This window comes from Pyxicephalus adspersus, chromosome 10, assembly GCF_032062135.1.
Source record: "Pyxicephalus adspersus chromosome 10, UCB_Pads_2.0, whole genome shotgun sequence".
Lineage (NCBI taxonomy): Eukaryota > Metazoa > Chordata > Amphibia > Anura > Pyxicephalidae > Pyxicephalus > Pyxicephalus adspersus.
The window spans coordinates 3,472,140-3,491,174 of NC_092867.1; the positions used below are offsets into that span (position 1 = coordinate 3,472,140).

At 42.9% G+C, this 19,035-nt stretch overlaps 1 protein-coding gene across 1 annotated transcript; it reads left to right on the forward strand.

Moving 5' to 3' along the window:
• The first annotated feature begins 9,809 nt into the window (after window positions 1-9,809).
• Window positions 9,810-12,483, forward strand: ADRA2A (adrenoceptor alpha 2A). The gene has a single exon (XM_072424242.1). The coding sequence runs from the start codon at window positions 10,930-10,932 to the stop codon at window positions 12,232-12,234; it is 1,305 nt and encodes a 434-aa protein (XP_072280343.1). The 5' UTR covers window positions 9,810-10,929; the 3' UTR covers window positions 12,235-12,483.
• The last annotated feature ends 6,552 nt before the right edge of the window (window positions 12,484-19,035 follow it).

Sequence of the window (19,035 nt, forward strand, 5' to 3'; positions counted from 1 at the left end):
TCTGCACCAGCAACGAGATCATTACGGTGCACCTGTGAAATGCTAGAATTTTTTGTTCATGCTGTTACAGGCAGGAGCACAAAGCATAAAATTAACTTCCATTAAAAATCAGATAGACAAAAAAAAAAAGATTTGGAAGAGGTGCAGTGATTGTTACACATCTGCACACACAATGTACACACCTACCTAAATTCTCTCTGAAACCCCAACCCCAGGCAGAATATCTCCCACACTGGGCTTCTTCCTGCTGTGCCACCTCTGATCCCTTTTTCCTGATTTTGTAAGGAACAAACTCCTCTTTGGGGGCCACTGGGGCTAAATCGATGCCAATTAATCATTTTCTTTTCCTTGTGCCATAGGTTGCAATTAGCTCTTAGATTGTAAGCTCTTTAGGGCAGGGTCCTCTCCTCCTGTGTCACTGTCTGTCGTTTGCAACCCCTATTTAACGTACAGTGCTGCATAATATGTTGGCGCTATATAAATCCTAATAATAATAATAAAAATAAGTGGCAACAAATAATAGGCGCCCGCCAGGAATAAAGTAGTTATTAGCAAAAATTGCACAAAGTTTCCCAGGTCTGATGAATCGGATTTTCTTTTAGACCATAAAGATGGGGGAGTGCTTGTTCATCATTTACCAGAGCAGCACGGTGTACTATGGGAAAAATTCCGACAGGGTGGCAGCGTGACCCACTATCTTGTGCCATGCTGAGAATCAAAGCAGGAAAAGCATAGGTTGCAATTAGTCCCAATAGGGGCAACAAATGACAGCCAACCCTCCAGGATAAAGTAGATTGTTAGCAATAAGTTCTGTTATCCTAAAAGAAAAAATCTGATAATAATTGCTGTTCAGAAATGATGCAGCACACTGAACGCTTCCTCCCCAGTCTCAGTGCAAGCATTGCTGGATACTACAAGGATAGGGATGGCATTTGGGAATTTGATGTATATAATGGATATTGGTAAGGCAGAATGAAGCTAGGAAGCAGAATGAGAACATGGCACAGCTGTAACAAATAAAAATTAATAGGTAACATCAAAAGAGAATTGTTATGTGCAGGAAACACATCCAGCTTAATAAATAATTTGGAGGAGAATTCTGTGATATCCTGCAGTTGGTGCTGATCACCCCCCTTTAGAATTGCATCAGCCCAGAAGCCATTCTGGCAAATGCCAGTTTCCGCAGAGTGCCAGGGAATGTGGGAAGGTGGCACGGATACACAAAGACATCATAAAGATAAAGTGATCTAAACTTAAGCAGTGAAATCTCATACAGTATGTGTACATTTTTTCAAAAGATTCTTTTGTAAATCTTAACCCTGGGCATTGTGAAAAATTGCCCTTCTAGTGCTGCCCCTCCTACATTGCAAGGGTGAAACATTCATTTATACCCAGGGTACTGGTAGAAAGGCATTTTACCTATTTTCTTGCTTGCTCCTGCAGGATTCTTGTGTGACCGGTCATCTTTAGGGCAGTCTGTTGTACAATGCAGGAGCAGCAATCCTGCATTATAAAGGAGGATATTGGGGGTTAATCCCAAATTCCTGGTGGCTCAGTGCTTAGCACTCCTTTGCAGCACTGGGTCCCAGGTTTGAGTCTTGGCCAAGACACTATCTGCATGGAGTTTGCAGGTTCTCCTTGTGTTTGTGTATGTTTCCTTTCACATTATAAAAACATGCAGTGAGGTTAACTGGCTTCCCCTCAAATTGTCCTTAGACTGTATTAAACACATGGTAGGGAAATTAGATTGTGAGCTCCTTTAAGGAACAGCGAGTGACATGACTATGGACTTTGTACAGTACTGCGTAATATGTTGGCGCTATATAAATACTGCATAATAAAAATTCATATTCCTAGAGTTTCTCTAGGATAGAAAAAAGGCTGATGTAATCTATTATATCAGAATATCTTCAATTCTTGCTTGCTCCTGCAGGATTCTCCTCCTCCTTAATCCCAAATTTCTGGTTGCTCAGTGGTTAGCACCTCTTTGCCTTTTGCAGCGCTAGATCCCAGGTTCGAATCTCGGCCAAGACACTATCTGCATGGAGTTTGCAGGTTCCCCTTGTGTTTGTGTGGGTTTCCTCTGACATTCCAAAAACATAAAGTGAGGTTAATTGGCTTCCCCCCAAATTGACCTTAGACTGAAATAAAGACATATGGTAGGGACATTAGATTGTGAGCCCCTTTGAGGGACAGCGAGTGCCACGACTATGGACTTGACTATGTGCCATGACCATGACTATGTACAGCTCTGCCAAATATGTTGGTGCTATAAATACCGCATAATAAAAATGAATATTTCCAAGGTTCCTCTGGGATAAAAAAAGCTGAGAAAGGCTGATCCAATCTATTATATCAGAATATCTTCAATCATAGCAATACAGTAATTGATAATCTGGGCACAATGGCCCCTAATAAGGAAGAAGGGGTATTAGGCGGCACATTTCTTGAAGGTGATGTGTTGGAGGCAGGAAACATGACAATTGTTTGGATCTGGGGCATTTGGGTCATAGCATCTCCAAATCAGCGGATATTGTGTGGTGCCCCTATTTGCCTTCCAAACTGGGTAAAAGCTTTCAACATGGTGATGGGTGCCCAAGTTTTATTGATTTATGTCCAATCACATCTGGTTTTATCCCACAGATCAGCTACTGCAGCAAATGCAATGCTGGCCATGAGAACAAAGTATCAGGACACACAGTGCAATGCAGCTTGTTATGCATGCTGACCTCTGCTCACCACCAAGGGTGCCTACAATGGACTCCTAAGTATCAGAAATGGAGCAATAGAAGAAGATGACCTGGTCTGATAAATCATATTTTCTTTTACATCATAAAGATGGATAGGTGCTTGTGCATCATTAGTCTGGGGAAGTGATGGCAGCATCAGAAGAATTCAAGCAATGTGACTTAGATCTGTTGGTGTTTGATAGCTCAGATGCAGAGCTGTTTTAGCAGCATGGATGGAAAGACCTATATAATATAAGCAAGCAGTTTTAATGTTTTTTAACAGTCTATCAGTGTATATATGTCACTGTCATCTGTTGCAGTGAGAGAAGCTGCCAGTAGATGGCGACAGCTCATTGTTCTGTATCAGGCTCCTCTGCTCAGGACAAGCTGTCATGCAGATTGTAGGATAGAAATCAGAATATTCACCAACAGAAACCTGAGAGTGCAATCGTTACTGAGGCTGCCACAAGCTATGCCTGGCACATTTGCAGCAATTACTTCCTGCAAATTATCAGTAGCAATTTAAACACATTGCACAGGTATGGTCCACTGTTGTCACCAGGAAACTCATTCTAAGAACTGCAATGCAGCCAAAGTGTAACAGTTTGAAGATAAAAAAAAAATTATATTGCATTGTCTCGCCTGCTTCTGTCCTATAGATACCAACCTGATTTTTGGGTGGGTGTCCCTCCTATAGTCAATCAGAAAATGACATTCTATACAAAACACTCCTCACTGTGATTACATTTGTCTTCTTGGCAGCTATAGAATAAATTCTATAATCTGTATTGATTAAAAAAAAAACATTCTCTTGCTGGGTTGGATAAATAAATATTAAAGGGCAGAAATATTCCTGCTGAAAATGCTGATCTAGGCTCCTCCCCTAGCACTGATCAGATGACTATGAAGCTCGGTCATATGATCAGAGATGCTCCTCCTTCATCAGCGATCACGTGACTAAATGCCTTGGTTCAGTTACCCGCCAACCTTTTACTCTTATTGAAAACTCCTAATAGGGTGTTCTTTTTTTATGTTTAACTGTAGCCAATCAGATTTGGAATTGTAATAAGAAATTATATAACTCATGTTGTATAATTTATATATATGTATTTACATCATGTTCAGATCTCCTGAGGAAGCAGCCTGTGCCTGGTGAAACGCGTCGAGAGGAAACATTTGAGATCTTTCCAGGAGCTTTTTTTAACTATTCGTAGTTTATTGTTATTATAGTACATTTTATGCTTTAAATTCAAATGTATTATCTGGTTGATAGTCCGTTCTTTTGGATTTATTGTATGATTGTATTTATGTAAATGTTATGTATGTTCTTTTTATAGGAGGGGTGGGAGCTTGGTTTTACCTCATCCAATACACATAGGTCACAAGAATCATGTTGGTAGTGCTGGGCTTGCTTATTAGAGAGCCCAGCATCAGCAAAGTAATAATGCTAATCCTTTCTTCCTCTGCCCAAATATCTATTTCGCCTTGAGACTCCCATTCCCTGAAGCCGAAAGTCATTTACCCTCCAGCCCAACTAATGACTGTAATATGACACTATCAAAGCTGAACATTAAAAAAGGAATAATGTCAATCTCATTTTCCCTCTTATTCTTTTGTGATGTCTCCACAAGTGAATGATTGGCATGCTGGCTCAGTGGTGAATACTTAGGTGAGTCCCAGGGTTAGATCTGCATGGAGTTTGTATGTATTTGTGTGTTTCTTAAGCATTAGGTAATTGCTGGGTTTCTGTGTCAATGTGGCCAAGTCATTGCTATATAAAAACATAATAATAATGAGTTTATGGTCAATCCTTTGGTTTCAGCATTGACGCTATCATGCTCGGCCAATGGCTTCAATGTTTCTAAGATCTGACCTGGAACAAGCACACAGACAACAATGTCTGACGTGATTGCAGAGACAGTCAGTCAGCTGGTATTTCCAGGAAGCTTTCATATTCCTTCATGACAGGTTCTCTTTAGGACCAGCCAGTGTTATAGTTACAATGTAACACTCGATGAACTAATGATGTTTCCAAGTCATTGAATCCCTCAGAGACTTCCTGAGCCATACTGACCACAGCACAAAAGCCAAACAGCAGCTCAGCAAAAAAAACAGCCGCCAATTACCTGTCAGCTGGCCGCCAGAAGCCGCCGGAGTCACCACAACATGTTTGTCCTCTCCGCCCGTTACTTATCAGCCTAATTATAAGGTGGATGATAATTAACAGGAGGTACACAGACTCCGGAACAGCCTGACATCATTATCACAATATAAGGTGAAAGAAATCATCGCAAATTCCATCAACGTAAAGCAAGGGCGCAAACATCATGTGACAACGGTGACATCATCGTTATATCATACAGGAAGTGACATCACCCATCCCCAGATATAAGTTACCCAGATATAAGTTATTTAATATACCGATCTCTAGATATAAGTTATATGTTATACTGATCTCCAGATATAAATTATATGTTATACAGAAATCAAAACAACTCCAACACCAAGGAAACGAGCTGTCTCCCTGTTCCTGCTGCACTCCTCATCAATGAAAGTAAATTGGGGGACCCCCAAGTATTTCAGCATTTATATTATTATTTTTATTCATTATAATAATAATAAACAGGATTTATATAAAGCCAACATATTCCACAGCGCTGTACATTAAATAGGGGTTGCAAATGACTGACAGATACAGACAGTGATACAAGTGGAGGAGAGGACCCTGCCCTGAAGAGCTTACAATCTAGGTGGGCGTGGCTGGGAATCCAGCTGCAGAGATCCCACCACCCGAATCCCGGAGAGATTCTAAATACCGATGCAAACATCCGCCCACAAGACTTTTGGGTGTAGCGATCCTTTAAAACGTAATATTTATTTTCCTCTGCTGAAGGTTTATAAATAACCCAAACGAGATATTAATAACGTTGTGCTGCGATAAGCGTTGTGCAATTAATCCATAACAAGAAATTCAGGTTTACAAAATATTTCATGAGAAACAACACACAGGACAAGGCGAAACTCCAGGATTAAATAGGAGGTGCGGAGATATCAGGGACCAGGCAGCCATCTTTAAATTTAAAAGTGGTTATGGGGACACATACATAGGGAATCTCAAGTTTTGAAACCATCTGTGTCCCCATTCTGGTGATTCACCTACCCTGATGAAATGAGGTGAAATCTTCCAATGGGGACACATCTGTGTCTGTGTTCCAGTGGCAACGTGGGCAGCACGGTGGCTCAGTGGTTAGCACTCCGACCTTTGCAGAGCTGGGTCCCAGGTTGCAATCTCGGCCAGGGCACTATCTGCATAGAGTTTGCAGGATCTACCTGTGTCTGCGTGGGTTTCCTCCCACATTCCAAAAACATGCAGTTAGGTTAAATGGCTTCCCCCTAAAATTGTCCTTAGACTGTGGTAATGCCATATGAATATGGTGGGGACATTAGATTGTGAGCTCCTTTGATGGACAGCCAGTGAGATGACTATGGACTTTGTACAGCGCTACATAATATGAAGGCACTATATAAATACTGTATATTAATAACTGTCTAACTGTACGCTACACAGCTCATGATCATGCACAGTTGGGGGTCAGATGATAAATCCACAAAGTCTTCACAACTGCAGTGGAAATCAGTACAGCGTTCTGCAGATCTCGTGTCACTGTGGATTTTTGGAGCAGTTGGGATCGATTTTTCACTTACCGCATGCTGAAGCAATAGCCATTGGTCACTTAGTGCCTGTAACCCCCAGCGGTGGTCATTGCAAAGCCCAAATCTCCTCAGGTTTGCTGTCATACGTAAATTGGACTTGGTGACTGGTTTTATATGCCCTATTTATTGCACAGCGCTGCGTAATATGTTGGCATTACATAAATACTGTTATTATAATTGATAATATTAATATTATAATTTCCAGGGAAGTTATTAAGCCCTTTGCAAACCGGAGGACCATGAGGTGCTGTATTCCCTCTCATGGCATGATTAGAAGTATCCATGTGTCTCTGATTTAACACTTTTGTGTGGCAGTAAAAATGATGTGGGCATTAACACACAGTGTGCATTCAAAGCTGCAGCAAATCTGATCCAGCCCACTTCACTTCTAGCTAAAGGATGTTCAAAATGATCTATCCCCTTCTCCCCAGCCTGTCCCTGCCATGTACCTTTCATCTATTGGAGGTCAGTTCTTTCAATCGTGGAGGCTCATTATCATATGTGGAAGTCTCTAACGTGGTCTGCATGCAAATACAACCAGTCTGGGAACACCTTGTCCTGCAGATTGATAACCACCAGTCAGGGCATTATGATATTTTCATGCTAAACCCAAGCGTTGGCCCATTTCTTGCAACAGGGCTATCGAGAAAATGCTTTGTGCTCGTCTCTGTGTGACATGGGCATGGGGACCTTTAATATTGGAAAAGAGGAAGCTGCAGTGATAGTCTGCAGGTGAGGACAGATGGCAACCAGAAAGCAGAACCTAGATCATGTGGGATGGGTAGGTGGTAGGTGAGCGGTGGGGAAGTTTTTGCCCGAAGATGGAATTTTGCTATTCTGTTCATGTTTCATCGTTTTGAAAAAGTAAATTGGTAATTGGCAATATATATATATATAGCAGGCGTCACCCTTGTGCATGGCAGAAATGCACATTTTACTGTGCAGCACTTTGTGCATTATGGTGCCATTTATTTATATGACCCTCCAATGCAAACATACACAGACATTGCCGTGCTCAGCATTGTTAATAATGCAGCAGGTGAGGCTTTTCATGTGCTGAGGTCCATTGACAGATCTTTCAAAAACAGGAATTCATTTTGGTAAGAATCTCCGAGAGTGAAAGAGAGAAAAACACTTCAAAGTGAATCTCTATGTATGAAATGCGTTGTTGCATACGATTAATAATGCACATTGACTTTTATTATTACTATTGCACATTATTTATATAGCGCCGACATATTATGCAACACTGTACAAAGTCTATAGCCATGTCACTAGCTGTCCCTCTAAGGGGCTCACAATCTAATCTCCCTACCATAGTCATATATCATTATTACAGTCTAAGCGCAATTTTAGGGGGAAGCCAATTAACCTAACTGCATGTTTTTGGAATGTGGGAGGAAACACATGTAGAACCTGCAAACTCCATGCAGATAGTGTCCTGGCCGAGATTCCAACCTGGGACCCAGCGCTGCAAAGAGTGCTAAGAAGTGCAATTCAAATGCGATTACTTTGCTCATTTTATTTGGATTTTTGCATTTGACTAACATTACCCGTACACATTGAAATTTTTTTAATTCGATAAATCCGACATTCCCAACCAAGTTTCTTCCAGAGGTTGCTAGGGGTTTCTTGATCTCCCATTTGGTGCCTACCTAAGTTCAAGGGCCAATACCAATAATATTGTTTGTGTTGGCATTCTGATGACTATTGTAAGGGAGGAGGGGGCATTTATCCTACTGACCACCAGTGTGAGGGGTCTGTAATGATTGCAATATTGCACTGAAAATCAAATATGTGTGGGTAGCATAAAATGCAATAGGTGAGCTTACACCCAAGAAAGTAGCCATACCTACCCAGTGGTGGATGTAACTAACAGTAGACCCTGTGCAAATGACTTTGGGGCCCCCTGCTAAACTAAGTTGGGGCTCCCTTGGCTGAGGAGGTTCTGGGGCCCTTTGTGCGACGGCAAACTTTGCTCCTCCCTATGTCTGCACCTGTACCTACCCTGGACACCTCACTTCAGATTTGAGGTCAAGACTTGCAGATGTTGTTATCGTTTTGGTGTTTTTATGTATCATTCTTCTCTTCCATTACCTCACCCTGACATGAACTTCCCATTGGATTCAACCACTAACTTATGTGTTGTTTTGTATACACCAGGAAGCTCTATGCTGATCGCTGAATGGTTTCTGTTTCTTTGAAAACAATAAAGTGGTTGTTATAGAAAGTGGGCAATTAAAATATAGAAACATTTTTTTTATAAACAATATAAACAGCAAAAAATGTTTTGGAACGGGCAAAGAAATCATAATTTGCAGGAATATGGGCAAAAAAAATACCATAAATAGCAATAAGTAATAAAAAAGTAAAGTAATAAAAAAGCCATTGCAATGGGAATGAATAGTAAGCATAGAAATAAATATATAAAGCAAAAAAGCAACATTACCAAAGTAGAAATTTTGGACAAGAAATGTGAACTTGCAGCAAAAATGGGCATAAAACAACATAAAAATTAATCAAATTTGGTTTCAAATTAATAAAACAATAAAAACAAAAGTAGATAAAGCCATAGCAATGAGAATGACAAAAAAAAAAATAAAATAAAAATAAATATAAACAGCAAAAAGAATCAACAACATAGGATCTTTCCAAAGTAGAAATTTTAGAAAACATTTAGAAATGAGAACTTAAATTGAGCATAAAATAACATAAATAGCCATCCTATTTTAAAACAATGAAAACAAAAGCAAACAAAGCCATTGCAATGGGGATGAATTGTAAAAAATAGGAATACATATATTCAGCACAACAAAACAAACAAAAAAAAACATACAGCAAATAAACCCATAAAATATTATTAAACTTAATGCAGCTCATTCATCAAAATGTTTAAAAACAAAAGAAAACTTGCAGCAAAAATTAGCATACAATAACACAAATAGCATAAATAGCCAACATATAATAAAACAATGAAAACAAAGCATTGGGAATAAATAGCAAAAATAGGAATACATATAAACAGAAAAAAAAAAAAACTACATAAAATATTAACTAAAACAAAAGAGAACAAAACTTAGCATACAATAACAAAAATAGCAATAATAATAAAACAAAAGCAAAGAGTCTAAAACAAAAGTGGACAAAGAAAAAAGTAATAATAGGCTTAAAATAAAAAAATGGAATGGTGTGTAATTTTTATTTTTTTGGGGCTCTTTTTTTATTGATGTCCCTGGAAATGTGTTTGGTGTGACTGTTATTGGGCAGGAAGGTGTGCACAGTCTCCTGGTTGCAGCCATGGCAGTGTGGAGGGTGTGTGCAGGGTGTAGGGATGGTGAATACCCACGTGGGGGTGACGTTGCCTGTTCTCTGCTCAAGCACTGACTGTGCTGCTATATATGAGTCCAGAGCTGGGAGCTCATACAGCAAACAGGAGCTCGATCTGTTCACACAGCACAGGCACTGTCTGCCAATAGGGATTGCACTGAGCAGCTGCAGCCAAACACAGGACCCACATATTGCTCAGATCATCAACAAAGGCAACCACCAAGATCACTGATCTGACCCAAGAAGAAGGAGCAGTACTTGGATTTGTGTTCTGACCCAACTATATGAGGAAACCTACATCAGTGTTCTGACCTACCTCCAGACAGAGACAGCACCTGGATCACTGTTCTGACCCAACTGGAAGCAGAGACAGCACCCAGATCAGTATAGTAACCCAACTGGAAGCAGAGACAGCACCAAGATCAATGTTCTGATCCAACAGAAGAGACAGCACCCGTGAGCTGCGACTGAAGACATCACCCATATATCACAGCCAGTGACGGAGGCAGCACCCAGGCTGAGCAGAGACAGCACCCAACTATTGCACTGCTGAGCAGATACAGGACGCAGGTATTCCACAGCATCCAGGTGTACCCGGGGTACAGATTACCCCCCTGGACACAAGACCTGCGGGTCACTGTACTGGAACACAGAATTTTTCCAGCCACCTCCACCTGGACACAGGACTTGAAGTCTTCTCTACCTGACACCGGACTTGCTGCTACATTTGTAAAACCTGTTTGGACATTTGTGCAATCACACTGGGAATCCAGATGACCCTCTTTAATATTTGTCCCTCAGGTGACCCATCACGTCTCCTAAATCCTTCCTTTAACCCTTGATGCCACAGCCATGTTGTGTCCCTGACCCACCCAAGGACAGGTGTGCTGCCTGCAGCTCATTCAGATGTCCAGGCAGGTAAGAGTCCGGACTACGTTACTCAGCAAATAAACAGGTGGGGGGAAGAGATCAAAGACTGAGAGGTGCCGGGAACTGTGTGTCACCCCTGTGTGGAGTAGTAGGAGCAGGGAACTGGTGTGCAGAATAGAAGGTGGACATGGCCAACCCAGGCTGCTGCTAAGAACTCTCGCCTGTGGCTCGGTTCAATGTCACACCCAGACAAGTCTGCTAAACCCAGGAGAAGACACATTGATATTTCATGATTAACTTTGAGAACCCGTTAGCGGCAAGGGGGGGCATCTCTGCCATGGAGTGCCTAGGGGACTGTGCCAATGGCACTCTGAACAATGAGACTATTCCTGAGGAAGGGGAACCCCCATACTCCCTGCAGGTCACACTGGCACTCATATCCATGGTGGGTATTCTCATGCTCTTCACAGTGTTTGGCAATGTCCTTGTGGTCATCGCAGTGTTTACAAGCAGAGCTCTGAAAGCCCCTCAGAACTTGTTCCTGGTCTCCTTGGCCTCAGCAGACATTTTGGTGGCCACCTTGGTCATGCCCTTTTCATTGGCCAATGAGGTGATGGGCTATTGGTACTTTGGCAAGGTGTGGTGTGAGATCTATTTGGCTTTGGACGTCCTCTTTTGCACTTCCTCCATTGTGCACCTGTGTGCCATCAGCCTTGACCGTTACTGGTCCATCACCCAAGCCATAGAGTACAACCTCAAAAGGACCCCCCGCCGGATCAAATGCATCATTGTCATCGTGTGGGTCATCTCAGCTGTGATTTCATTCCCACCGCTCATCACCATTGAGAAAGAAAGTGGCAAGGAAGAAGAGCCAAAGTGCAAGATCAATGAAGAGAAGTGGTACATCATCTCCTCCTGCATCGGTTCCTTCTTCGCCCCTTGCGTCATCATGATCCTGGTCTACATCAGGATCTACCAGATAGCAAAGAAGAGGACCAGGGTCCCTCCCAGCAAGAGGAGCAACGGCGAAGCCGAGAAAAGACACAATGGCTACGCCGACAAGGACTTGCCGGTAAAACTCAATGGGGAGAAGGCCGGGGGGTCTGGAGGGGAGCAACACCGGGAGCCAGAGGCCAATGGGGTGGACCTGGAGGACTCTTCCTCTTCTGATCATCATGATGACCAAGAGCAGTATTCCTCCAGGAAGAAGGCGGACAAAGTCCCCAGGAACAAAGGGAAGACCAAACTGAGCCAGATCAAACCGGGGGACAGCTTGCCCCGGAGAGAGGAGGATAGAAGTGCCAAAGCCTCCCGATGGAGGGGCAGGCAGAACCGAGAGAAAAGATTCACCTTTGTCCTGGCCGTGGTCATTGGAGTATTTGTAGTGTGCTGGTTCCCGTTCTTTTTCACTTACTCCCTTATCGCCATCTGCAACAAAAGCTGCAACGTTCCCGAGAAACTCTTCAAATTTTTCTTCTGGTTTGGCTATTGTAACAGCTCCCTGAACCCCGTTATCTACACCATCTTCAACCATGACTTCAGGAGAGCCTTCAAAAAGATTCTGTGCAAGGGGGAGAGGAAAAGGATTGTGTGACCCCCCCCATTACAGAACCCCCAAAACTAAAAAACTAATACCCTCCATTAGGGGTTCCCCCATTGGCTCCCATCTCCTCCAATACCCCTTCATCATCTTATATCTTGTGTTATTGAGTAAAAAAAAAACTGTTTACTCCGTACAAGCAGCGTGCCTTTCCTTTTTTTGCAAGGCATGCCGCTGTAAGTCAACCTATGAATGCTTAATTATAAATATATTTTACTACTAAAATCATCATTTTGCATCGTTCTTGACATATGTTTTTTTATTTTAATATTTGTATTTTTAGCTGATTTGATAAATTGAAATCTGCCAGACCATGAGTGCTGTTGTTCCTTGCAACCGGTCAGATATCCTTTAATTATAGATTTGATGCTCTAAAAAAGAAGCATGGATTCTGATTGGTTGCTTGGGACAACTGCTGCAGTTTTATTCACTCCAGTGGTCATAAAATGAACCAGTGTCAGCTCACAATGATGTCTGTTGTTTTTTCCTAAAATTTGCCAAATTTATGTGCTGGATGGAGGGTCAAAGTGCCAAGGGGGCAAATAGGGCATTTAGTCTCGCCCTTTATGATAGGGGTGCACTTGGAAAAAAAATGGAGTTTGGGCTGGTGAGAAATGAAAGAGTTCGGTCAATTTATTCTCTAAGCTTGGAGACTTTGTTGTCTGTTTATAAAGCAGTGAATCTGACATTCACTGAAACATTCCCTGCTGGAGAATCTTCATCATTTGTTTCAATCAATGCAACAACAGTTTATTGAGTGTCGATTCTCAACTCCTTTAGTAAATCATCCTCAAAGGGGTCTGTTTACTATTCTGACATTCACTGAAACATTCAATCAGTTCATGCCATTGAAACACATAGACTCTTCACCAGGGAATGTATCAGTGAATGTCAAATAAATAGACCCCTTTGAAGCTGATTCACTAAAGGAGTCGCTGGGTACATTGTTGCTGTGTTCATTGATTAGCCAATCACGTGCAGAAGATGAAATAGATTAAAAATAAACAAAAATTTGCTTTTCACTTGATTGGATAATTGAAGTGAATCTTCATGTAATGTATCGCGTGAATCTTCATGTAATGTATCGCGTGAATCTTCTCAACTGCTTTGCTATATCATCCTCAGTGTTTGACAAGGGGGAATGTGGAGATAAATCCATGAGATTGGTGAAGTCTTTAATATCCGGGAGAATAAAAATCCTTGCATTGAGTTCAGCATTTGTTAACAATGCAGATATAGAACCCCCAAACCAAGTGAACCCCAAAATTCTTCGGCCTCTGACCCCTATCAGGGGGATTTTTCCATTTTCATCTTATTGCACAGAAGGCTGACGGAAGGGGTTAACCCACAGCGGCTGTTCTTTTCATGCAGCAAGCTAGCTCTGGTCTTTAACCATTTGTATGCTGGGGGGGGGGGCAGATAATTGGGCTCTATATCCCCCCCTCGCTCTCCCAATCCCCTCAGCTGATCTGACGCAGCCATGCATTTCCACATGAAACGCAGCTATGTTGCATTATAGATCAGCGCAGAGTCCCCGGTGACAAGGGACGGCTGTCAGGCCAACATTAATGAATTCATCATGGGGGTGGGGTGGGGTAATTAAGGTGCAAAGCCTGACCTCCGTGTTGGTGCACAACTTACTGTACGCTAATAAATGCAGACAATAAATCCATTCAGTTTATTATCAGTGTCACAGATATTCACAAAAAGAGCAGAATGTGCAAATTTGTGTAACATGGGGGGGGGCATTTACTTTATTCTTCTATTACCTGTATGCTCAGTGAGATCTCCCAGGTACAATGCCCGGCTCTGTTCCTGCCCACCTGAGAGTGTAGCATGGCACTGCCCACCTGCGTTACACCTCCTCTGTTACCTTCTGCATAATAGAGGAATCCTGATGATGGGCACAGCCAGGCTACAGACCCAGGGATGGTGGGTCTGTACCCCATATGTGCCCATTATATGGGGCTCTGCCATCCTTGTGCTGATTTCCTTGGTCTGTACCCCATATGTGCCCATTATGAGAGGCCCAGGAACTCAGCACATGAATGGGGGAACCCCTCACAGTAGGTACAGCTGGGGTACAAACCCCGGAACTTAGCACAGGGACGGTGAGGACCCCTCATAATGGGCACAGTAGGGGTACAGACTAAGAAAATCAGCACAAGGATGGGGGAGTCCCTCATAATGGGCACAGCTGGGGTACAGACCCAAGAATTCAGCACAGGGATGGTGGGTCTGTACCCCATATGTGCCCATTATATGAAGCTCCCCCATCCCTGTACTGAGTCCCTGGGTCTCTACCCCAGCTATGCCCATTATGAGAGGCCCTGGAACTCAGCACATGAATGAGGGAACCCCTCATAATGTGTACAGCAGTTGTACAAACCCAGGAACTCAGCACAGGGATGGTCAGGAACCCTCATAATGGGTACAGCAGGGGTACAAACCCCAGGAACTTAGCACAGGGACGGTGAGGACCCCTCATAATGGGTACAGCCGGGGTACAGACCCAAGGAACCCAGCACAAGGATGGGGGGAGCCCCTTATAATGGGCACAGCTGGGGTACAAACCCAGGAACTCAGCACAGGGATGGTGGGTCTGTACCCTATCTGTGCCCATTATGTGGGGGCTCCCCATCCCTGTGCTGAGTCCCTGGGTCTGTACCCCAACCGTGCCCATTATGAGAGGCCCAGGAACTCAGCACAAGTATGGGGAACCCCTCATAATGGGCAAAACTGTGGTACAGACCTGGATACTCAGCACCTAGTGATATCAAAACTCCCCAACGGTTTCCCTGCCCATAAATCTTTATATGCACCTATAAAAACTGTGAGTAATACATTTTTTTAGCTGACTGAAATTCCTGAGGTCGGATGGCTCCACAGGGGCCGGCCTACACAAATTACATTTTAAAAAACACCAACAAATGCCCATATATGGCAATAAATGGCGGAGCATTGGTGGGCATTTAAAAGCGTTCATTATTATTTGGAGGGAGCAGATGCTGCAGGCTGTGTTTTCTTTGCAGCCCAAATACATTTCTGTGAATGCTGGGGTATTGAAAAAAATGGAAAAATTGTGCTGCCGCTCCTCCTTTGTCTAATCAGCACCTAGGGGGTGGGGCCGGGACCAGGCTGTTTCGTATAACTGCCATAGAGGAAAGTGAGGTCAGACACCTGGCCACCCAGCCTTGCGGGATCACATGTCTGGCTGTACCGCCGAACCTTTGTCCGACATATATGTATTATATCGGTGTATTTTATGATCTCCTGGAGTTCAGATTTCCATATGAGTGAATCCTCTGTGTTGTAGGCTGTTCAGTTGTTTGCTCAGTGACAGATCCCTTCATCACAATGTGTATTTTCCACTCCCATTTCCTACAAACAAAAGTATTTTCCATCCAGATTTACAATTAAGTATCATTTGAACAATGGCAGATATCCAAAAATCAACTGGTAGATCTGATCTGTGATTGGCTGCTATTTGGTCCAATGAAAGCACAGTGACCATCCAATGGAATCCATTACATGACACCCCAACGGTACATTCCCCATTGGACTCTCCTTTAGGAACCAATCACATGAATGTAATTAATTTGTATCCAATCAGATTTTTGGGACTGCCTATTCAGCTTCCTTCAGCCTTTTTAAGGCAGCCCAGGCTCCTCCCTCCCCCGGTGCCGGAAAACACCAATACTGTGCAATGCCCAGGGCCTCATTGGCTTGAACCTTTCACTTGCTCTCTCTATTTATAGGTGGGGTTGTGGAAAGATAATATGAAGACAAAGTTTAGATATCTATAGTAGCTACCGGCGCATTATTGCTCCCTCTCTAAAGCCAGCCATACATTGGTCGATGGGTGCATGAGCCTCAATATTTCCCCCATATTGTTTGGTTGATTACCTAGAACCATTGGTTCAAACATCGGACATTTGATATTCATTCTGCCGACTGGTGGTTTGTTAGAAAGCCATCTGAACTGAAGCAGGGTGGGGGATTGCATGATTGATCGATGGATCAAAAACAGGAAAACCAATCAATGTTCAATACATTGATCAAATTGTGATTGAGAATGCCCTCGTTGTTTAATAGTTTTTTATTAAAATGGTGTATGGCCAGCTTAGATCTGATATATTGATACCTGATACCTGATACATTGACACCTGATTAATGAACTGATACATTGTCAGAAGCTAATATGAAGACAGATGTTATATAGTTATACTAGCAGCACTAATATAAAGACAGATGTCATACAGTTATATTGGTTCCCGATGTAGATTCTTCCACTCAACCTGAAACCTGCATGGGGTAGGTAATATAAAGACAGATTTCATGCATTTTTATTGGCTGTATTTGAAAATCCTTTTCATGACATTTTTTGTGGATTTATCAGCACCACGGGGTGTTTGTCCGGCCAGGGAGCTCCGATGTATAATTTTCTAGGAAACATGAAAAATTCCGTCCTGTGCCAACTATTTGTTCCAGAAAGGCCGATTTCCCATCTGATGTGACCTCTGACCCCTCATTATTCTGCAGACGTCTTACTATTGTGAGATGGGAATAGACGGGTCGTCCGCTAACCAGACCCAAAAATCCAAGATGTGGGCGGCTGGCAGGTAGATCAAGCATTTGCTTGGATAACCCCAGGGGCAAGTACTCGACCCCTAAGTGCACACTTGCCCCTAGGGTTTAGGTAAGTGGGAGTTTCTGCCATTCACTCCCTGTGAACAAACACCGAGGATATTGGCTCATCAGCAGCTCCAATACTGCCAAAGTGATAGGTCCACTTTAAAATACTGCAAGCTCTTTGGGTAAGAATGCCATGAAGTCTGTAAGATGCCATTGCTGGCCTTTTGTTCTGATACAATGCTGGTTCCCTGGCTGTCCTGAGTCACCAACCTAGAACCTGCAACCTGCACATTTATAGCTTGATTTTATTGTCCGTGTCACTGGAAGGGAAGTAAAGAAGAACCAAAAACTTTGAGTTGTCACCAGAACAGGAACTGAGGGGAAATCTTTCAACGGGGACACTGCACTGGCAACGGTCTTCCTTCACTTAGGAGAGATTTGTTCCCACTTCCTGTTGTGTGGATAGGACAGGAAGAAAAAGAAATCTTCTCCCTGAATTACCTTTACCTACTCTGTCCAGAATTAAAATTAAAATGTGGCTTTAAATATTTGGTGGGTTTATTAGGCTTAAAGAGAACCTGGGACACCAAGCAGGCAGTACTTACCTGCCTTGTGCTGCATTGCTGTCTGCATGACTGATGAAGGAATTCTCGGTACTTCCAGGTATGCGGGTGGGGCACATGACCCTCCCCCTGCCCCGCCTAGCATCAGTAGCCAATAGCCAGACAGTTGTCACATGGGGTGTAAGGGGAGTGCACATGGCCCCATGCAAATTCCAGCTTGCTGAAGGGTCTGCAATCCGCAAAGGGTCCCCAAGTGTCTGACGAAACAGGATAGGGATAGGTAAATATTATTATTATAAATAAACAGGAGTGCCAACATATTACACAGCGCTGTACATTAAATATGGGTTGCAACTGACAGACAGAGAGTGACACTGGGGGGAGAGGACCCTGCCCTGAAGAGCTTACAATCTACAAGTAGTGACTGGTAATTGTCCCTCGGCTCCTTTGCCTCAAATGTGATTTGTTGCAATGGGGAGCAACCAATCATTTCCTCCTGATGATCCAGCCAGCAACTTCTTGTCCTCTGGTGACAACCCTCACAGTAATGTATCTATGTAGAAGTGGCGTTGTCACCCTAGAACAGGAAGTGCTTCAGGTGTACAACACACCTCTTCCTTCCTCTTATCTCCATGAGGGGTGTTCTGTAGGGTTGATGGCAATATTCAGAGTAGTATTATCAGCTTCCTACAGGAAGTTATTGGATTCCTGGCAGAACAATATGCTTTATTGGAATTATTTTTTAAGGTTCATTCACCCTAGTCAGAAGTTTTTTTTTTTGCTGCATTGGTGCAAAAAAAAAAAAAAATTGACCTTGCATTTTTATTTTTTGCAGCGCATACCAATGAGTTGTATTGCGTTGCAGAATGCATCATTGCAAATATTGGAATGCTATTTTACCAATGTATTGGGCTGACAGATAACCTTTGCTGTAAATAAGCCCTTTTCATACGCTCAAATGGCCATTTTCTGATTGGCTCTGAGTTGCATTGGAAGGACTGGGTGCCCTCCCGATCGCATTGCAGGACAACGGTTGCATTTATTGCGCAGGGCGATCATTCTGTGCACCAGGAAGGAAGCCATCGCCTCTGTCCATCCTGAAATGACACAAATGAACACCAAGTCCTTCCTGTGACGTTGTCCCGTACATCGCATGGTCTGATAACCCTGATGGAGGTCCTAAGCGCTGAGGAACAATCGCCCGGGTGAGATACTCAGGATATCAGACGCATCTCGCACTGTCATGGGAGGAAATTGGTCAAAATGCTTTTTTATGCCTCAGCAGGAAATCGCTTGCAGTGTCATCTAAAGCTGCGGAATATTTTCTGACAATTAAAAGAAAAGAAATAAAATCATTACCTGCATGCGGATACAAGGTAACAATATTTAGGTAAAGAAAAAAAAGGTGACAACGCCGGTCAGGCTAATATTGGTGCGTGTCCCTTTTGGGGAAATGTTTGATCAGTTGTCACCGGGATAGGAAGTGAGCGTAGATCTGCACAGGAAATGGCATCCTGGGAGGGATTTTGGCTTTTCCCATTCTGTCCAGAAATATAGGAATCTACAAAAAAGAGACCCTGTCACCTTGCTTATTAAG